This window comes from Mobula hypostoma, chromosome 21 (genome assembly GCF_963921235.1).
Source record: "Mobula hypostoma chromosome 21, sMobHyp1.1, whole genome shotgun sequence".
Lineage (NCBI taxonomy): Eukaryota > Metazoa > Chordata > Chondrichthyes > Myliobatiformes > Myliobatidae > Mobula > Mobula hypostoma.
Genome location: NC_086117.1, coordinates 60,198,565 through 60,215,179, shown reverse-complemented (window position 1 = coordinate 60,215,179; position 16,615 = coordinate 60,198,565). Strand labels below are relative to the sequence as shown.

Sequence of the window (16,615 nt, the reverse complement as noted above, 5' to 3'; positions counted from 1 at the left end):
CTAATTCACTGAACTTTGTAAAAGGAAAAAGGAGAGTTAAATCAAAGATAATAAAAGTAAGCAACATTTGGCCCAGAGGGGAACAGCAGAAAAGGTCAAATATTGCCTTTTTCAAGAATGCTCATTCAAAGCAGATGTCAGTTGTAATAAGGGGAGAATGATGTAATGGCCTTTGATTGACACTACAGATCTCTACTCAAACAAGATCTTGTAGAAACCAGCTCGTCTGAAGAGGGTGAGCGTGTCTGAACAAAGGTAATTACTAATATTTCTATAATAAGTATGGTTAGATAAACTGTGATTGAATTTTTTTTACAAGGAAATTACATTACTTCATCCCACTATCATTACCCCATGAAGCTAATGACAAATTTATTACAGGTCAGTTCTACTGGTACAGTTTTATATTATAATGCAGGAGTAGTGGACAGGTTAATTGATTATCCTTTGAAGTGACTGTCTTCAACATGGAATTAATGTCATTAAGATTTGGAGAGAACAGTTTTAGGAAAATACTCGTCAGTATTTTCATGCAGGTGCTCTATATCCAGAGGGTTGTCAGACTGTTACCGTGACAACCGGACAGTCTCTGTATTCAGCTCCTTGACTGGAAAAGTCATTAAGAAGAAGCGCGGGGACATTCTCGTTTCATCTGAGAAGCAATGTGAGGGGAAGCCAAAGGAGAGGAGTAAAAGACTTGTCTGCTGACACAAAGAGGCACTCTGAGGGGCAGAATAAACTCTGCTGTCGGAATTGGTGAGCTTTCTCCCTCGGTGCAGTAACAACGGTAAGAAACACCATCACTTTGACTTGCAAACTCTTGTCTTTCATATACAGACTCTAGATGCAAAGACAGTGCAGAGGATCTCCTTGCATGAATATATTACTGTCCCGAACATTGCTGCCTCCAAGCCAAGAAAAAGACAATTGGAGGAATGAAATAAATTCTGTTTATTCATAATCATTGTTTGCAATAAATCCTTCTCTAATATTTTTATGTTAAAAAAAGGTCTCTTCGCTGGTCAGTTGGATACTGAAGATCATGTGGAATGACCCCATGAATGAGTTCTATCAGTGACCCTGTGGCCTCTTTTGTCAATTGGCCCCGATTAGCTTAGGAGCAAAGGTCAAAGGGATCCCAGCAACAGGCAAGTGATCAGCCGCAAGGAACTCCTTTTTGGATCCTTGTGTAAGACCTTCAGTGTTGTACAATCTGAGCTGGAATGCTTTCTACCTGACTTCTTGTGAGTTGGCAGATTGTAACTTAGTCATACTGGTCACAACTCTGGTGATCTCAACAGGGTAGGAGGTGGCAGGAAGAGGAGGAGAAAGTATGGTACATATGTTCTCGCTGTTTCTTGGAGTATCTATCTATCTATCTATTTATTGATTGATTGATTGAGATACAACACAGAATAGCCTCCTCTGGCCCTTTGAACCACGCCACCAAGCAATCCCCCAATTTAACCCTAGCCTCGTCACTGGCCAAATTACAAAGACCAGTTAACCTACCAACCGGTATGTCTTTGGACTGTGGGAGGAAACTGGAGCACCTGGAGGAAACCCACGCCATCACAGGGAGAAAGAACAAACTCCCCACAGGCAGTGTGGGAATTGAACCTGGGTCATCTGTACTGCAAAGCGTTGTGCTACCTTGCCACCCTTATAAGACCATAAGACACAGGAGCAGAATTAGACTATCTGGCCCATCGAGTCTGCTCCACCATTCCATCTTGGCTGATTTATTATCTCTCTCAACCCCATCCAACTGCCTTCTATCCCATAATCTATGACGCCCTTACCATCGAGAACCTATCAGCCTCCATTTTAAATATACCCAATGAACTGGCCTCCACAGCCGCCTGTGGCAATAAATTACACAGATTCAAAACCCCCTGGCTAAAGAAATTCTTCCTCATCTCTGATCTAAAGCGATTTTGAGGCTGAGCTGTCTGATCTTAGACTCTCCTATTTTTGGAAATATCCTCTCCACTTCCACTCCAATTATGATGGCTAAAGGCTGATTTATACTTTTGCGTCAAATGGATGCCGTAACCTACGCAAGTGGCCTACGTGCATTGTGAGCATTTATACGTGTGCGTTGGTGTGTCTGCGTCGCTCTGCAATTCGGGCACGTCGCGCATGCGTACACACCAGCCCACGCAAGCGTACACACCTGCCCGTGCAAGGCTTCATGGTCATAGTAGTCTCTCTCAGGGTAAACAAGTTTAAAGCGAGCGTCTTTTTTCGTAAAAGCGAAATGTGTCCTCCATAATTTCGGAGGTCTGTAAAGCTTTATGGAAAGCATTGCAGCCAGAGTTCCTTCCCTGCCCTTCAGTCGCCCAATGGGAAGCTATTGCAGCTTAGGAGGAAATGCGATGCTTCCAAGTGGACCAATCACGGTCGTTGCGGTCTGCGTTGCCGTGACGCGTAGTTACATTTTGGGAGAGGTGCGCATCAGGCTACGGCACAGGGATCCAAGTAGGCTCTGCGTAGGGTTCATGTCTACGCCATACCTACGGCGTCGATTTGACGCAGAAGTATAAATCAGCCTTAACTCTCTTCTTTAGATTCTATACCAACTGCTAGCATGCATGCTCAGTTAGTAATATGTAAACCAAATTGATAGCTGGCACTGGAGAGGCCTCACTTGAGTATTGTGAGAAGTTATGGGACCCTTATTTAAGAAAGATTGTGTTGACATTGGAGAGACTTCAGAGGGGGTTCACGAGAATGACTCTGGAAATGAAAGGGTTAACATATGAGCAGCGATTGAAGGCTCTGGGCCTGTACTCGCTGGAATTGAGGAGAATGAGGGGAATCTCATTGAAACCTATTGAATGTTGAAAGGCCTAGATAGAGTTGATGTGGAGAGGATGTTTCCTTTTTGTGGGAAAGTCTGAGGTTGGAGGGCCTAGCCTCAAAACAGAAGGACGTCTATTTAGAACAGAGGTGAATTCATTGCCAATGGCAGCTGTGGAGGCCAGGTCGCTGGGTGGGTTAAGTTGGAGGTTGATAGGTTCCCGATAAGTCAGGGTGTGAAAGGTTGTGTGGAGATGGCAGGAGAATGGGATTGAGAGGGAAATGGATCAGCCATGATGAAATAGCAGAGTAGACTCGATGGGCTGAATGGCCTATTCCTGTTCCTCTGTCTTGTGGTCTTATTGGCAAAGGAAATGGAGTACATTGGGAGAGAGGTTTTGCTACAATTTGTAGAGTTTTAGTGAGACGTAACCAGGAGCACTGCATACAGTTTTGGTCTCCTTATTTACCTTTATCAGTGTGAGCCATGTTGTATTATGTGGGCAATCATGGTCTTTCAATGAATATGATTGTTCCTGGCAATTTTTTCTACAGAAGTGGTTTGCCACTGCTTTCTTCTGGGCAGTGTCTTTACAAGACGGGTGACCCCAGCTGTTATCAATACTCTTCAGCAACCCCAATTCAACTTCTGCTGCTGCCTGTAAGGAGTTTGTATGGTCTCCCCGTGACCGTGTGGGTTTCCTCCGGGTGCTCTGGTTTCCTCCCACAGTCCAAAGGCATACTGGTTGGTCGGTTAATTGGTCATTGTAAATTATCCTGTGATTAGGTTAGGGTTAAATCGGTGGGTTGGTGGGTGGCACGACTCCAAGGGCTGGAAGGACCTGTTTCCCACGGTATCTCTGTAAATAAATGAATCAGAATGGGGTTTAATATCACCGGCATATGTCATGAAATTTGTTAACTTTGCGGCAGCCTGAACGATTCAGAAACAGCTCCTTCCCCTCTTCTATCTGATTTCTGAATGGACATTGAACCCATGAACACCACCTCACTGCTTTATTTTATTTCTATTTTCACACTACTTACTTAATTTAACTATTTCACATATACATTATGCAATTCACATTTTTTCTATCATTATGTATTATATTGTAGTGCTGCCACCAAGTTAACAAGTTTCACAACATATACCAGTGATATTAAACCTGATTCCGATCTGATTCCGTCCTCGGAAGTTGTGAATGCTGAGAACATTAAAAATATTTGAGGCCGAGATAGATAGATTTTTGGAATAATGGGGAATCAAGGAGAAGGGCTGAAACGCGGCTGCTGCCTCAGTCAGAATAGCCATTGAATGGCAGAGGAGGCTTTTGTCCTTATTTCATGCCTGTTTTTACAAGGCAGAAGATGCATGAGTGTCTGTTTTCTTCTCCCTAGATGGAGGTGTACCTTGCAGCCCTCAGCATCTTATTGGCCAGTCTCCTTCTGCTTTTCTTTCTTCTTCCCATCCTGCTTAAAAGCAACAGCAGGGCAGCAATCTTCTGGCACACTGTCCTGGAAGAGAAGATGGCAGAGCTTATGACTGGGACGAGCAGAGAGAGCAGAATTTTAGAATACGTGTTGCGAAATGCTGTGCGAGGTGATGCAAAGAGCGTAGTGGACAACATCGACAACTACTGCAGGGAGAAGGAGTGGGCGATGAATGTAGGGGATGAGAAAGGTAGGCTTTTTTCTATTTAACAACATGTCATGGTTACATATAGCAATATTGAATGGATTATTTTGGTATGAAGTCCTTGTCATCTGGCTCTTTGGCACAGGCCAAACCCCAGAATTACTTACAGGCTCAATATCTAACACCTCATGCAACAAGCTCTTCGGACCTGTGCAGAACACTGGGCTCCATGGCTTTTAAAGCACCTTAATTGGTTAATTGTTGTCTAACGAGAGTTATAATCATTTAGGTTTCCTTGTGTTTTTCTCCAGTGACTCATTCTCTGTAACATGGTCTCCTGGTGCTTTTTGCTTAAACTTGTTAAGTTTATTTTGACGGGCTTGGGGATTCCATGTTACACGTATTATTTCAGTAGTTGCCCAATTAGCACTAATCGAGGGGTCCTAGTTTTGAGGATGCTGCTTCTTGTGGTGTCACTAGGCCGAGCCAAGAGGTTGTTTAGGGATTACCGTTGCCACATCTACATCAGAGTCTGTCCATCCTTTGCACATCGGGACAACTCACCTTTCTTTGCGTATGTATTGAACAGTTCGAGGTTTAAAGTAAATTTATCATTAAGGTATGTAAATGTTTTCATATACAACAACAAAAGTTGTGTATCATGGGAAGGACGTACAAACTCCTTACAGAGGAAGCCAGAATTGAACTCTGAACTCTGGCACCCTGAACTGTGACACTTACTGCCTGTTACCTACTGACGTTTAGGGCAACAATGAAGGGCCTCCATCTCTGGCAGTGTTCAGGGCTTCCTTCATCGTGTCAGTAGCTTCCTCTCAGCTTTCCCTACTGTCAGTCATGTAAATCCCGGGTGGAGACTCAGGAATACCGTCGCACTCAGATGTAGAAGGATTCTTCATTGCTGTTTCCATAACAATTTTGTTTGACCAGTCAGGGTTGTTAGCCCTGAGCTGAACCCCCGAACCTGGAGGACTGGTGGACCACCCCTAGTCTGGCCTCTACTCTTTGACCTGTTTGGCATGGGTGACTTCACCAAGAGCCCCTGACTCCAACCAACATAGCTCTCCGGGCCATTGAGGCATGGCAAGCTTCCAAACCCTACGACGAGTTTGTGGTCCCCTTGGAGGTGGGCTGTAGGAGCTTTCCCCTAAGTGCTACTGTGCGCTGAATTCACTGTCCACAGACTGAAATGCTGAATTATGATTCCTAGATTTCAAATGTAACTGGGATTTTGATGTAAAGTTCCTTTAACGCTGGACAAAAGAGTTGCTTTATTATTTGCCAGTATGACCTTTCTTGGTGAAAGTAGTTTTGATTTTCATTCAGCTTCAGCAAGCTGCCAGGTCGTTCTGGCTTCTCTGATAAAAATCTGTGTGGGGTTCACGCCTTAAATACTAAGTGACATCCGTGATTAATGAACTGCATGAGAAGACAATGTACTTCAGCTGAAATGTGGAGCTGAGCACTGCGTTCCTGTCTGTTACCATGGCAGCTATCTAGTGGCTAGGCTGAGTCAAGGGACATTGTAGATTACCTGCCAAATTCAATATAAAAGAAACTGATATGATCACAGAATAATTTACCCTTTGATAGTAAAATGCTGGAAGACATTGTTTTCAAGGGAAAGGTATAAGTATTGATCTAAGTCATTACGCAAGTCCAAGTTTGTAAATAGGATTTAAAATTTGAAATTAAATAAGACCGTAAGATATAGGAGCAGAATTAGGCAATTTGGCCCATCAAGTCTGCTCTGCCATTTCATCATGGCTGATCCATTTTCCCAAACTCCTTCCTTCTCCAAATAAACCTTCATGCCCTGACTAATCAAGAATCCATCAACTTCTGCCTTAAATATACCCAATGACCTGGCCTCCGCAGTCGCCTGTGGCAACGAATTTCACAGATTCATCACTCTCTGGTTAAAGAAATTCCTCCTTAACTCCATTCTAAAAGGATGCCCCTCTATTTTGAGACTGTGTCCTCTGGTCTGAGACTCTCCCACCATAGGAAACATCCTCTCCACATCCACTCTATAGAGGCCTTTCAACAGTTGATAGGTTTCAATGAAGTCACCACTCATTCCAGTGAAAACAGGCCCAGAGCCATCAAATGCTCTTCAAATGACAAACCCGGAATTATTTTGTGAACCTCCTTTAAACCCTCTCCAATGTTAGCACATCCTTTCTTAGATAAGAGGCCCAAAATTGCTCACAATACTCCAAGTGAAACCTCACCTGTGCTTCATAAAGCCTCAATATTATATCATTAAATGTGTTAGTGAACAGAGATTCCTTGGTTTTTTTTGCATTTGTTCCTGCTTTACTGAGGGACATATTCCAAGCAAAGACAATGGAGTGAATTCAAGTTTCACAAGAGGATCTCACAAAGGCAAAACCCATTGGACATACTCCAGCAGTGATCTGAGAGTTACCCACACACACACACAGGGAAGGTCCTGATCTGTACATGTCCAGTGGGTCTCTCTCAAAAGGCTAGCCTAACCAAGACCACTTTTGCCCTGTCACAATTGCTGGTCCTAACAGATCGAGGCAGCTATAAAGAAGGCAAGACAGTGGCTGTACCTTGTTAGGGGCTTGAGGACATTTGGTATGTCCTGAAAAACACTCAAAAATTTCACTCAAGAGCATTCTGACTGGTTGCATCAACTGCCTGGTGTGGGGGTGGGAGAGGACTACTGCACAGGATCGAAGGAAGCTGCAGAGGGTTGTAAACTCAGTCAGCTCCATCATGGACACCAGCCTCCGTAGTGTCCAGGACATCTTCAAGGAGTCGTGTCTCAGAAAGGTGGCATCCAGTATGAAGGGCCCTCATCACCCAGGACATGTCTTCTTCTCACCAGGAAGGAGGTACAGGAGCCTGAAGACACACACTCAATGATCCAGTAACAGCTTCTTTCCCTCCTTCATACGATTTCTGAATGGACATTGAACCCATGAACACCATCTCACTGCTTTTTATTGCATTACTTATTTAGTTAAAGTATTTAATATATTTTTCTCACCCCTTATGGGTGGTGTGAATGTGTATTTTTCTCTCAATCTTGGGACCTCTACCAGAGACCTGAGAGTGTGAGGGTTCAGCCAGTATCCTTGCTGTTCTTCGTAGTGCGCTCTTCTGGTCCGAGATCTCAGATGTTGTTCCAGGATTTGTTGGAGCCACTCTCCCAGTCCAGGTGTCACAGCTCCAAGTGCCCCCATCACCAATAGGATTACTCTAGCTTTAATCTTCCACATCCTTTCTATCTGTTCTTTCAAGCCCCGGTACTTCTCCAGCTTCTCATATTCTTTCTTCCTGATGTTACTGTCTTTCGGGATTGCCACATCTATTACTATCGCTTTCTTCTGTTCCTTGTCCAGTATTGCCATGTCTGGTTGGTTGGCCAGTACCTGCCTATCAGTCTGCATTTGGAAGTGCCACAGGATTTTAGCTCTGCCATTCTGCACTACATCCTCCGGTGTTTCCTGTCTGGATTTGGGAGTGTCCAATCCATACTCAGCACAGATGTTCCTGTAAAAATTCCTGCAACTTGGTTGTGTTGTTCAGTGTATGCTGTCCCTGCCTGCACCTTTCACCCTGCTACTATGTGCTGGATGGTTTCAGCTGGTTCCTTGCATAGTCTCGTCTGGTGTGATAGACCCTGCTTCTACTGCTGTTCTGCTCAGTGCCTGTTCTTGTGCAGCCATGAGCAGAGCCTCTGTGTTGTGCCTCAGCCCTGTCATTTCCAGCTATTGGTAGGATTTTCTTATGTCAGCCTCCTCTGATATCTGGCGATGGTACATCCCGTGCAGTGGCTTGTCCTGCCATGGCCTCTGGTCCTCCAGCTCTGCTTCACCCGCTTCCATTTCCATGTCCTTGCCTGCTGTCTGAGATACTCTCCAAGCAGGTTGTCCTTAGGGTCATCTTCCTGACATACACATGGAGGTTTCACATTTCCTCCAGGGTTGTGACCTTGACTTTTCAAAGTCCCCATCTTCCTTTAGTATATGTATATATACTTACTGTATTTCACAGTTTTTCTTTTGTCTTGCATTGTACTGCTGCTGCAAAGTTAACAAATTTCACGATAGATGCCAGTGATATTAAACTTTATTCTGATTCTGACTTCTGCAGCTAAGTTAGTTGATACTGGCTGACATTTTAATCTCGAAGATCATTTTGAAAATGATGGTGGATGGTTTGGGATGGTGGATGGAGTGTGTGCTCTCGGCTAAGGTGACTCGACCCAGGGACATGGGTGCAAGGCAGCAGGCAAGTTCAAATAATCACCTGGGTCTGGAATAAAAATGCTGATGGTGACTGACTGAAAAGGAGTCCAGGAGTGTGGGTCTAGCTTCGTGTTTACTTGAACCAGGGTGTGGACATTTCGCGTGGTATTGTGATGACGTATGCAATTTGTGTATTTAGATTAGATTAGATTATGAGGACACGTAGTCCTCTTGCACTGTCATTTAGTAATGTATACATTAAGAAATGATACAATATTTTTCCAGAATGATATCACAGAAACACATGACAAACCAAGACTGAAAAACTGACAAACACCACATCATTATAACATATGGTTACAACAGTGCAAAGCAATACCGTAATTTGATAAGAACAGACCATGGGCACGGTACAGTCTCGAAGTCTCTCAAAAGTCCCATCATCTCATGCAGACAGTAAACCTCCAGCACCGCCAACTTGCCGATGCAGCATCCCAGAAGCATCCGACCACAGTCTGACTCCGAGTCCGTCCGAAGACTCCAAGCCTCCGACCAGCTCCCCAACACCGATGCACCAAGTACCATCTCCGCCGAGCACTTCGACCCCAGCAACAGGCAACAGGCAAGGCCGAGGATTTGGGCACTTGCCTCCGGAGATTCTCGATCGCACAGTAGCAGCGGCAGCGAAGCGGGCATTTCAGAAGTTGTATATGTATTTATACATATAACCCGTAATGAATTATTTAAACATAGAATGCTTAACCAGTCTCTATATATACACACATACATACAAGATTTCTCAAACATTACTGAAATAATAAATACACAACAGTGACTGTGAACAAGATTTCCATATAAAAAAATGCCTGGTCCTTCCCCAGTCTGGTCTCTATGTAGTCCTGGACTTGAGGAACTGTTGTACCTAATCTATATCAGTATCAGAATCAGAATCAGATTTACTATCAGTGACAGATTGTGAAAATTTTTTCATTTGTGGCAGCAGTACAGTGTGTTACAAGGAAGTCCCTTTAATAATAGTATTCAGTTTGGCAATGAGAGATTCTGTACTTACCGACAAATTCCTTCATTGTCTCAACTAAAAAGCGCGTGTGTTTACGAGCTGATTGACTGTGCGCACACTCACTAGCTTTCCCTGATCCTCCATGGACAGTCAAAGAATAGAAAAGCTGATAGCAGGAAGACGAGTCTGCGCTGGCTAGGTGTTCCTCATGATCCCGATGTGAACTCCACGTGCCCGGCTCAGGGTCCTCAACATCCGCGAGTGTTGGTCTCCAGAGAGTTGTTGCTGCTTTGTGTGTGGATAGTCAGAGGCTTTTTCCCAGGGCTGAAATGGCTGACATCAGAGGACATAGTTTTGAGGAAGTAGGTACAGAGGAGATGTCAGGGGTAAGTTTTTTATCGGGTGAGTGCGTGGAATGGGCTGCCGGTGATAGTGGTGGAGGCAGATACGATAGGGTCTTTTAAGAGACTCTTGGATAGGTACATGGAGCTTAGAAAAATAGAGGGCTATGGGTAACCTTAGGTAATTTCTAAGAAAGTACATGTTTGGCACAGCATTGTGGGCCAAAGGGCCTGTATTGTGCTGTAGGTTTTCTATGTTTCTATGCTTTGCCTTCGAAGCTTCTTACTTTTAAACATCGGTTCAAATGTTGCATTTCAATTTTGCTGGCTCAAGGTCATCTGACTGACCTGTGTTAGATTCCCATTGCATGCAGCCCAGGATAACAAGCAGTATCATTTTATCGCCTTCGCCTACAATTTCATAAATTAGGTTATGACTCTTGTTCTTTTCAACTCTGACTGGTTGAAACTGCGTCACCCAGACACGGGGCCCAGATGACGAGATTATTTATGCAAACCCGCCATGTTACACAATAAACATCTTCTTACTAGAGAATGGTCATTCGCAGAAACTCCCTGTACCCACTTTCAACTGCTCTGATTAAGTTATCCCAGAGCAAGAATCAGTTCACAAGATGGCAGCTACAAGGACCGTCTCACAAAATGTCTGCCTCCATAGAAAAATAGAGGGCTATGGGTAAGCCTAGTAATTTTCAAGGTAGGGACATGTTCGATACAACTTTGTGGGCCGAAAGGCCTGTATTGTGCTGTAGGTTTTCTATGTTTCCATTTCTGTTCACTGATTGGCATTCTTTCTGGTCAGTAAGTGTAATACATAAAAATTAAGTTACAGTAAGAAATATAAAAAATAAATAAGTAGTGCAAAAAGAGAGCGAAATAGTGAGATAATATTCATGGGTTCATGGGCCCATGCTGGCAGTTTAAATGGTTCGGCGCGAACTAGATGTGCCAATGTCCATTACATTTTTATGACTCTATGACCCTTTCAGAAATCGGATGGCAGACGGGAAGAAGCTGTTCCAAAAATGTTGATCAGGCTCCTGTACCATCTCCCTGATGGTAGCAATGAGAATAGGGCATGTCCTGGAGGGTGACTGTGCTTCATAGTGGGTGCTGCCTTTTGGAAATGTCCGTGATGTTGACTAGGCTAGCGCCCATGATGAAACTAGCTAAGTTTACAGCTCTCTGCAGCTTTTTCTGATCCTGTGCAGTGCCCCCCCCATACCAGTCGATGAAGCAACCAATCAGAATGCTCTCCATGGCACATCCGTAGAGATTTGCCAGAGTCTCTGATGACATGCCAAATCTCCTCAAACTTCTAATGAAATATAGCTGCCGATGTGCTCTCTTTGTAATTGCATCAATATGTTGGTGGCAAGGATAGATCTTCAGAGATTATGACCCCTGGAATTAGAAGCTGCTCACCCTTTACAATACTGACCCCTCAATGAGGACTGGTGTGTGTTCTCCTCACTTCCCCTTCCTCAAGTCCATAATCCTGTAGTCCTCGTTCTTCCTGACCAAATAGCAATGATGCTGCTGCGAGCAAGTATGAATTTCCACGTACTTCACTGTACTTGTGTACAATAGACTTGACGTTAATCCTTTACTGAACTCAGCATCGTGAGACACCGTTCAGGGGGCATAATTATCATTATGTGCCCTGTCGTATGACATCATCATTATGTGACGTATCATATGACACCATCATTATGTGCCATTCATATGACGTGTGCAAACGTGGTGACCATAATAGTTCTTGGCTTATTTTTCTACAGAAGTGGTTTGTCATTGGCCTCTTCTGGGCAGTGTCTTTACAAGACTGGTGACCCCAGCCATTTTCCATATTCTTCAGAGATTGTCTGCCCAGTGTCAGTTGTCTCACAACCAGGACTTGTGATATGCACCAGCTGCTCATACGAACATCCACCACCTGCTCCCATGGCTTCTTGTGACCCGGATTTGGTGGGTAGGGGCAAAGCAGGTGCTACACCTTTCCCAAAGGGTGACCTGCAGGCTAGCAGAGGGAAGGAATGCCTTACACATCCTTATCTCTTATTACTTATCTCCACCCACCACCCATTTCAGGGGATAGTCAGTTGTAAGTGGAACTCAAATATTTCTCAAAGCTCAGGAGGCCCATTAGAGTATTCACTTACACCCCGTGTACTTGCAGCTGACCTGTTCTCTCTCACATGCCCATCAATTCCTTACCACTCATCTACCCTAGGCTCAACTTACAGTAAGCTAATAACCTACCAGTCCTGCTGAAGGGAACTGGCCTGAAATGTCGACTGTTTATCCGTTTCCATGGATGCTGCCTGGCCCTGTTCAGCTTCTCCAGCATCTTGTATGTTTTGTTGGATTTGCAGCATCTGTGGATTTTCTCTGTTTGTGAACCTACCAACACAGGCTCAGGATGTTTGAACTGAGGGCATCCAGGGGAAATCCACACCATCACAGAGAGAATGCAAATCTCCTCACAGCGATGGATATGGGCACATGGTAGCAGTTAGCGTGATGCTCTTACAGCTAATTGCATCGGAGTTCGGAGTTCAGTTCCACAGCCTCTGTAAGAAAGTTTGGACGTTCTCCCTGTGACTGCATGGGACTCCTCCAGGACCTCCCACAGTCCAAAGATGTACCAGTCGGTAGGTTAATTGGTAGTTGTAAATTCTCCCGTGATTAGACTAGGGGTAAATCGGTGGGCTGCTGGGTCGCATACCTCGGTGGGAAGGAAGGGCCTATTCCACACTGTATCGCTAAATAAAATATAATGAAACTAAGGCTGGCCGTGACTGTGTAATCTGTGAACAGACTTCGTAACAAACATTTACTGGAAGAGCTTCTCGAGCCACTACGTGTTTGATACCCTGGAGAGCATTCTAACTGGCTGCATCACCATCTGGTATGGGGGAGGGTGTGGATGCCTACTGCGCAGGATCGAAATAAGCTGCAGGGAGTTGTAAATTTAATCAGCTCCGTCATCAGTCTGCCTCCATAGTATCCAGGACACCTTCAAGGAGCGATGCTTCAAAAAGGCAGCATCCATCATTGAGGACCCCATCACTCAAGACATCCGTCTTCTATCAGGGAGGAGGTACAGGAGCCTGAAGACGCACACTCAATGATTCAGGAACAGCTTCCACCCCTCTGCCATCCGATTTCTGAATGGACATTGAACCCATGAACACTACCTCACTACTTTTTTATTTCTGTTTTTGCACCACTTATTTAATTCAACTATATATTTTCTCTCATTGTAAACAGCAACAGGAACTGTCCCAATTAAAGATAAAGATTAGCTTTATTTGTCACATATAAATCAAAATATACAGTGAAATGAGTCATTTGTATAAACGAACAACATATTCTAGGTTGTGTCGGGGCAGCCCACAAGTGTCACCACCAGCAAAGAGCACTCACAACTCACTAACCCTGAGCCATAAGTCTTTCGATGTGTTGGCATTGAAGAATCTGCAGCACCAAGAGAAACCCTCGGGGAGAACGTACCCATGGTGACGGGGAGAAGGTACCCGCGGTGACGGGGAGAAGGTACCCGCGGTGACGGGGAGAACGTGCCCCCGGTGATGCAGAGAAGGTGCCCCCGGTTACAGGGAGAACGTGCCCACGGTGACGGGGAGAACGTACCCGCGGTGACGGGAGAACATACCCACGGTGACGGGGAGAAGGTACCCGCAGTGACGGGGAGAAGGTACCCGCAGTGACGGGGAGAAGGTACCCGCGGTGACGGGGAGAACGTACTCCCAGTGACGGGGAGAACGTACCCACAGTGACAGGGAGAACGTGCCCTCGGTGACGGGGAGAAGGTACCCACAGTGACGGGGAGAACGTACTCCCGGTGACGGGGAGAACGTACCCGCGGTGACGGGGAGAAGGTACCCACAGTGACGGGGAGAACGTACTCCCGGTGACAGGGAGAACGTACCCGCGGTGACGGGGAGAAGGTACCCGCGGTGACGCGGAGAAGGTACCCGCGGTGACGGGGAGAAGGTACCCGCGGTGACGCGGAGAAGGTACCCGCGGTGACGGGGAGAAGGTACCTGCGGTGATGGGGAGAACGTGCCCCCGGTGACGCAGAGAAGGTGCCCTCAGTGACAGGGAGAACGTACTCACAGTGACGGGGAGAAGGTACCCGCGGTGACGGGAGAACGTACCCACGGTGACGGGGAGAAGGTACCCGCGGTGACGGGGAGAACGTACTCCCAGTGACAGGGAGAACGTACCCACAGTGACAGGGAGAATGTGCCCTCGGTGACGGGGAGAAGGTACCCGCAGTGACGGGGAGAAGGTACCCACAGTGACGGGGAGAACGTACTCCCGGTGACGGGGAGAAGGTACCCGCGGTGACGGGGAGAAGGTACCCGCGGTGACGCGGAGAAGGTACCCGCGGTGACGCGGAGAAGGTACCCGCGGTGTCGGGGAGAAGGTACCCACGGTGACGGGAAGAACGTGCCCCCGATGACGCAGAGAAGGTGCCCTCGGTGACGGGGAGAACGTACTCCCAGTGACAGGGAGAACGTACCCACGGTGACGGGAGAACGTACCCACGGTGACGGGGAGAAGGTACTCGCGGTGACGGGGAGAAGGTACCCGCGGTGACGGGGAGAAGGTACTCCCAGTGACGGGGAGAACATACCCACGGTGATGGGGAGAACGTACCCGCAGTGACGGGGAGAAGGTACCCGCGGTGACGCGGAGAAGGTACCCGCGGTGACGGGGAGAAGGTACCCGCGGTGACGGGGAGAACGTGCCCCCGGTGACGCAGAGAAGGTGCCCTCGGTGACAGGGAGAACGTACTCCCAGTGACGGGGAGAACGTACCCGCGGTGATGGGAGAACGTACCCACGGTGACGGGGAGAAGGTACCTGCGGTGACGGGGAGAACGTACACCCAGTGACGGGGAGAACGTACCCACAGTCATGGGGAGAACGTACCCGTGGTGACAAGGAGAAGGTATCCGCGGTGACGGGGAGAAGGTACCCACGGTGACAGGGAGAACGTGCCCGCAGTGACGGGGAGAACATGCCCGCGGTGACGGGGAGAACGTACCCGTGGTGACGGGGAGAACGTACAAACTGCTCACAGACAGTGCTGGGAATTGAACCCTGATTGCTGGGACTGTTGTAGCGTGGGGGGAGGACAGGTTTGAGGATCCAATGAGTGAAACAGAAAACACAGATTTAAAATGGGTACGTTGAATATTTATTTAAAAATGAACAATAAAACACTAAACTGGGTATCAAGGACACGACCCACCCAGCCAACACGCTTTTCCTCCCTCTTCCCTCCGGGAGAAGGCTCAGGAGCTTGAAGACTCGTACGGCCAGATTTGGGAACAGCTTCTTTCCAACTGTGGTAAGACTGCTGAACGGATCCTGACCCGGATCTGGGCTGTACCCTCCAAATATTCGGACCCGCCTCTTGGTTTTTTTGCACTAACTTACTTTCTTTTTTCTATTTTCTATTTATGATTTATAATTTAAATTTTTAATATTTACTATCGATTTGTACTCCAGGGAGCACAAAGAGCAGAATCAAATATCGCTGTGATGATTGTACGCTCTAGTATCAATTGTTTGGCGACAATGAAGTATAAAGTATCTAGCTAAACAAGTGTTCATCCAAAACCACAATACAGGATATTCAGCTATCCTTTAATTGAATGGATACTCTGCTAAATCTTCCCAAATTATAAAACTCAAGAAGTAGGTATACTCCGAACAGATGCTTAACCAAACAGACACAGGGGCCTGTCTATGTGTCTGCAATGCTCTTTCTCAATGGTCTCTCAAGCAGTAGTAAATCAAGGCAGCTGGACTTGCTGAGTTGTCTTGAAGGCATTTCATCATCAGCCAAGAGGCTTCAGTTCTGAACCATGGTGGTAGTTTTCCGGCTTATAAACTCTGTGAGTTGTTTAAAGGTACAGCAATCACATGAGGGTTATTAAGAGTTGTAGAGGTAATGAGAGGGTCACTAGTCTTATCTTTTTGCAAGAGTTGAGGAGTGAACTGTTGTGGAGACGCCGTAAAGATGTTTGGATTGCATTGTAAGTAGCTGATAGACGATGTCGTACCCCACCCCCTGTGTTCAGAGATGGGTTTTCTAGTTTGACAAAGATGGCTTCTTTCAAACCAGCTTGGGGTAGACGAGTTTCTGTCTGAATGAAACAACATAGTCTAAAAAACATAGTCATGCCATATGTGGCTGGAGTTTCAGAGAAACTCAGAAGGATTTTCAACAAACATCAAATCCTTGTGTTTTTCAAACCTACAAACACACTCAGATGGAAACTCATCCACCCCAAGGATCCTACATCCGAACATAAACAGAACAATGTTGTATATGCTTTCCAATACAATGAGAACTGCACAGATCTGTATATGGGCGAAACAGAACAACCATTTCATAAATGGTTGGCCCAGCATAGGAGGGCAAACAGCACAGGTCAGGACTCGGCTGTATATCTACACCTAAAGGACAAGGACACTCCTTTGAGGATAACAATGTGCACATTTTGGACAGGGAG

The 16,615-nt window shown here is 46.1% G+C and overlaps 1 protein-coding gene across 3 annotated transcripts in view; it reads left to right on the top strand.

The window, feature by feature from the left end:
• The first annotated feature begins 240 nt into the window (after window positions 1–240).
• Window positions 241–16,615, top strand: part of LOC134359708 (catechol O-methyltransferase-like) — a 41,461-nt gene continuing 25,086 nt past the window's right edge. For 2 of the 3 annotated variants that reach the window (XM_063073221.1, XM_063073219.1), the window contains exons 1-2: window positions 641–787; window positions 4,201–4,483. In XM_063073221.1, the coding sequence (XP_062929291.1) occupies window positions 4,201–4,483 (283 nt within the window). In that variant the 5' untranslated portion in view covers window positions 641–787. Of the gene's footprint in view, window positions 256–640; window positions 788–4,200; window positions 4,484–16,615 lie in introns of those variants that run through there. The other variant, XM_063073220.1, reaches the window with a different exon arrangement.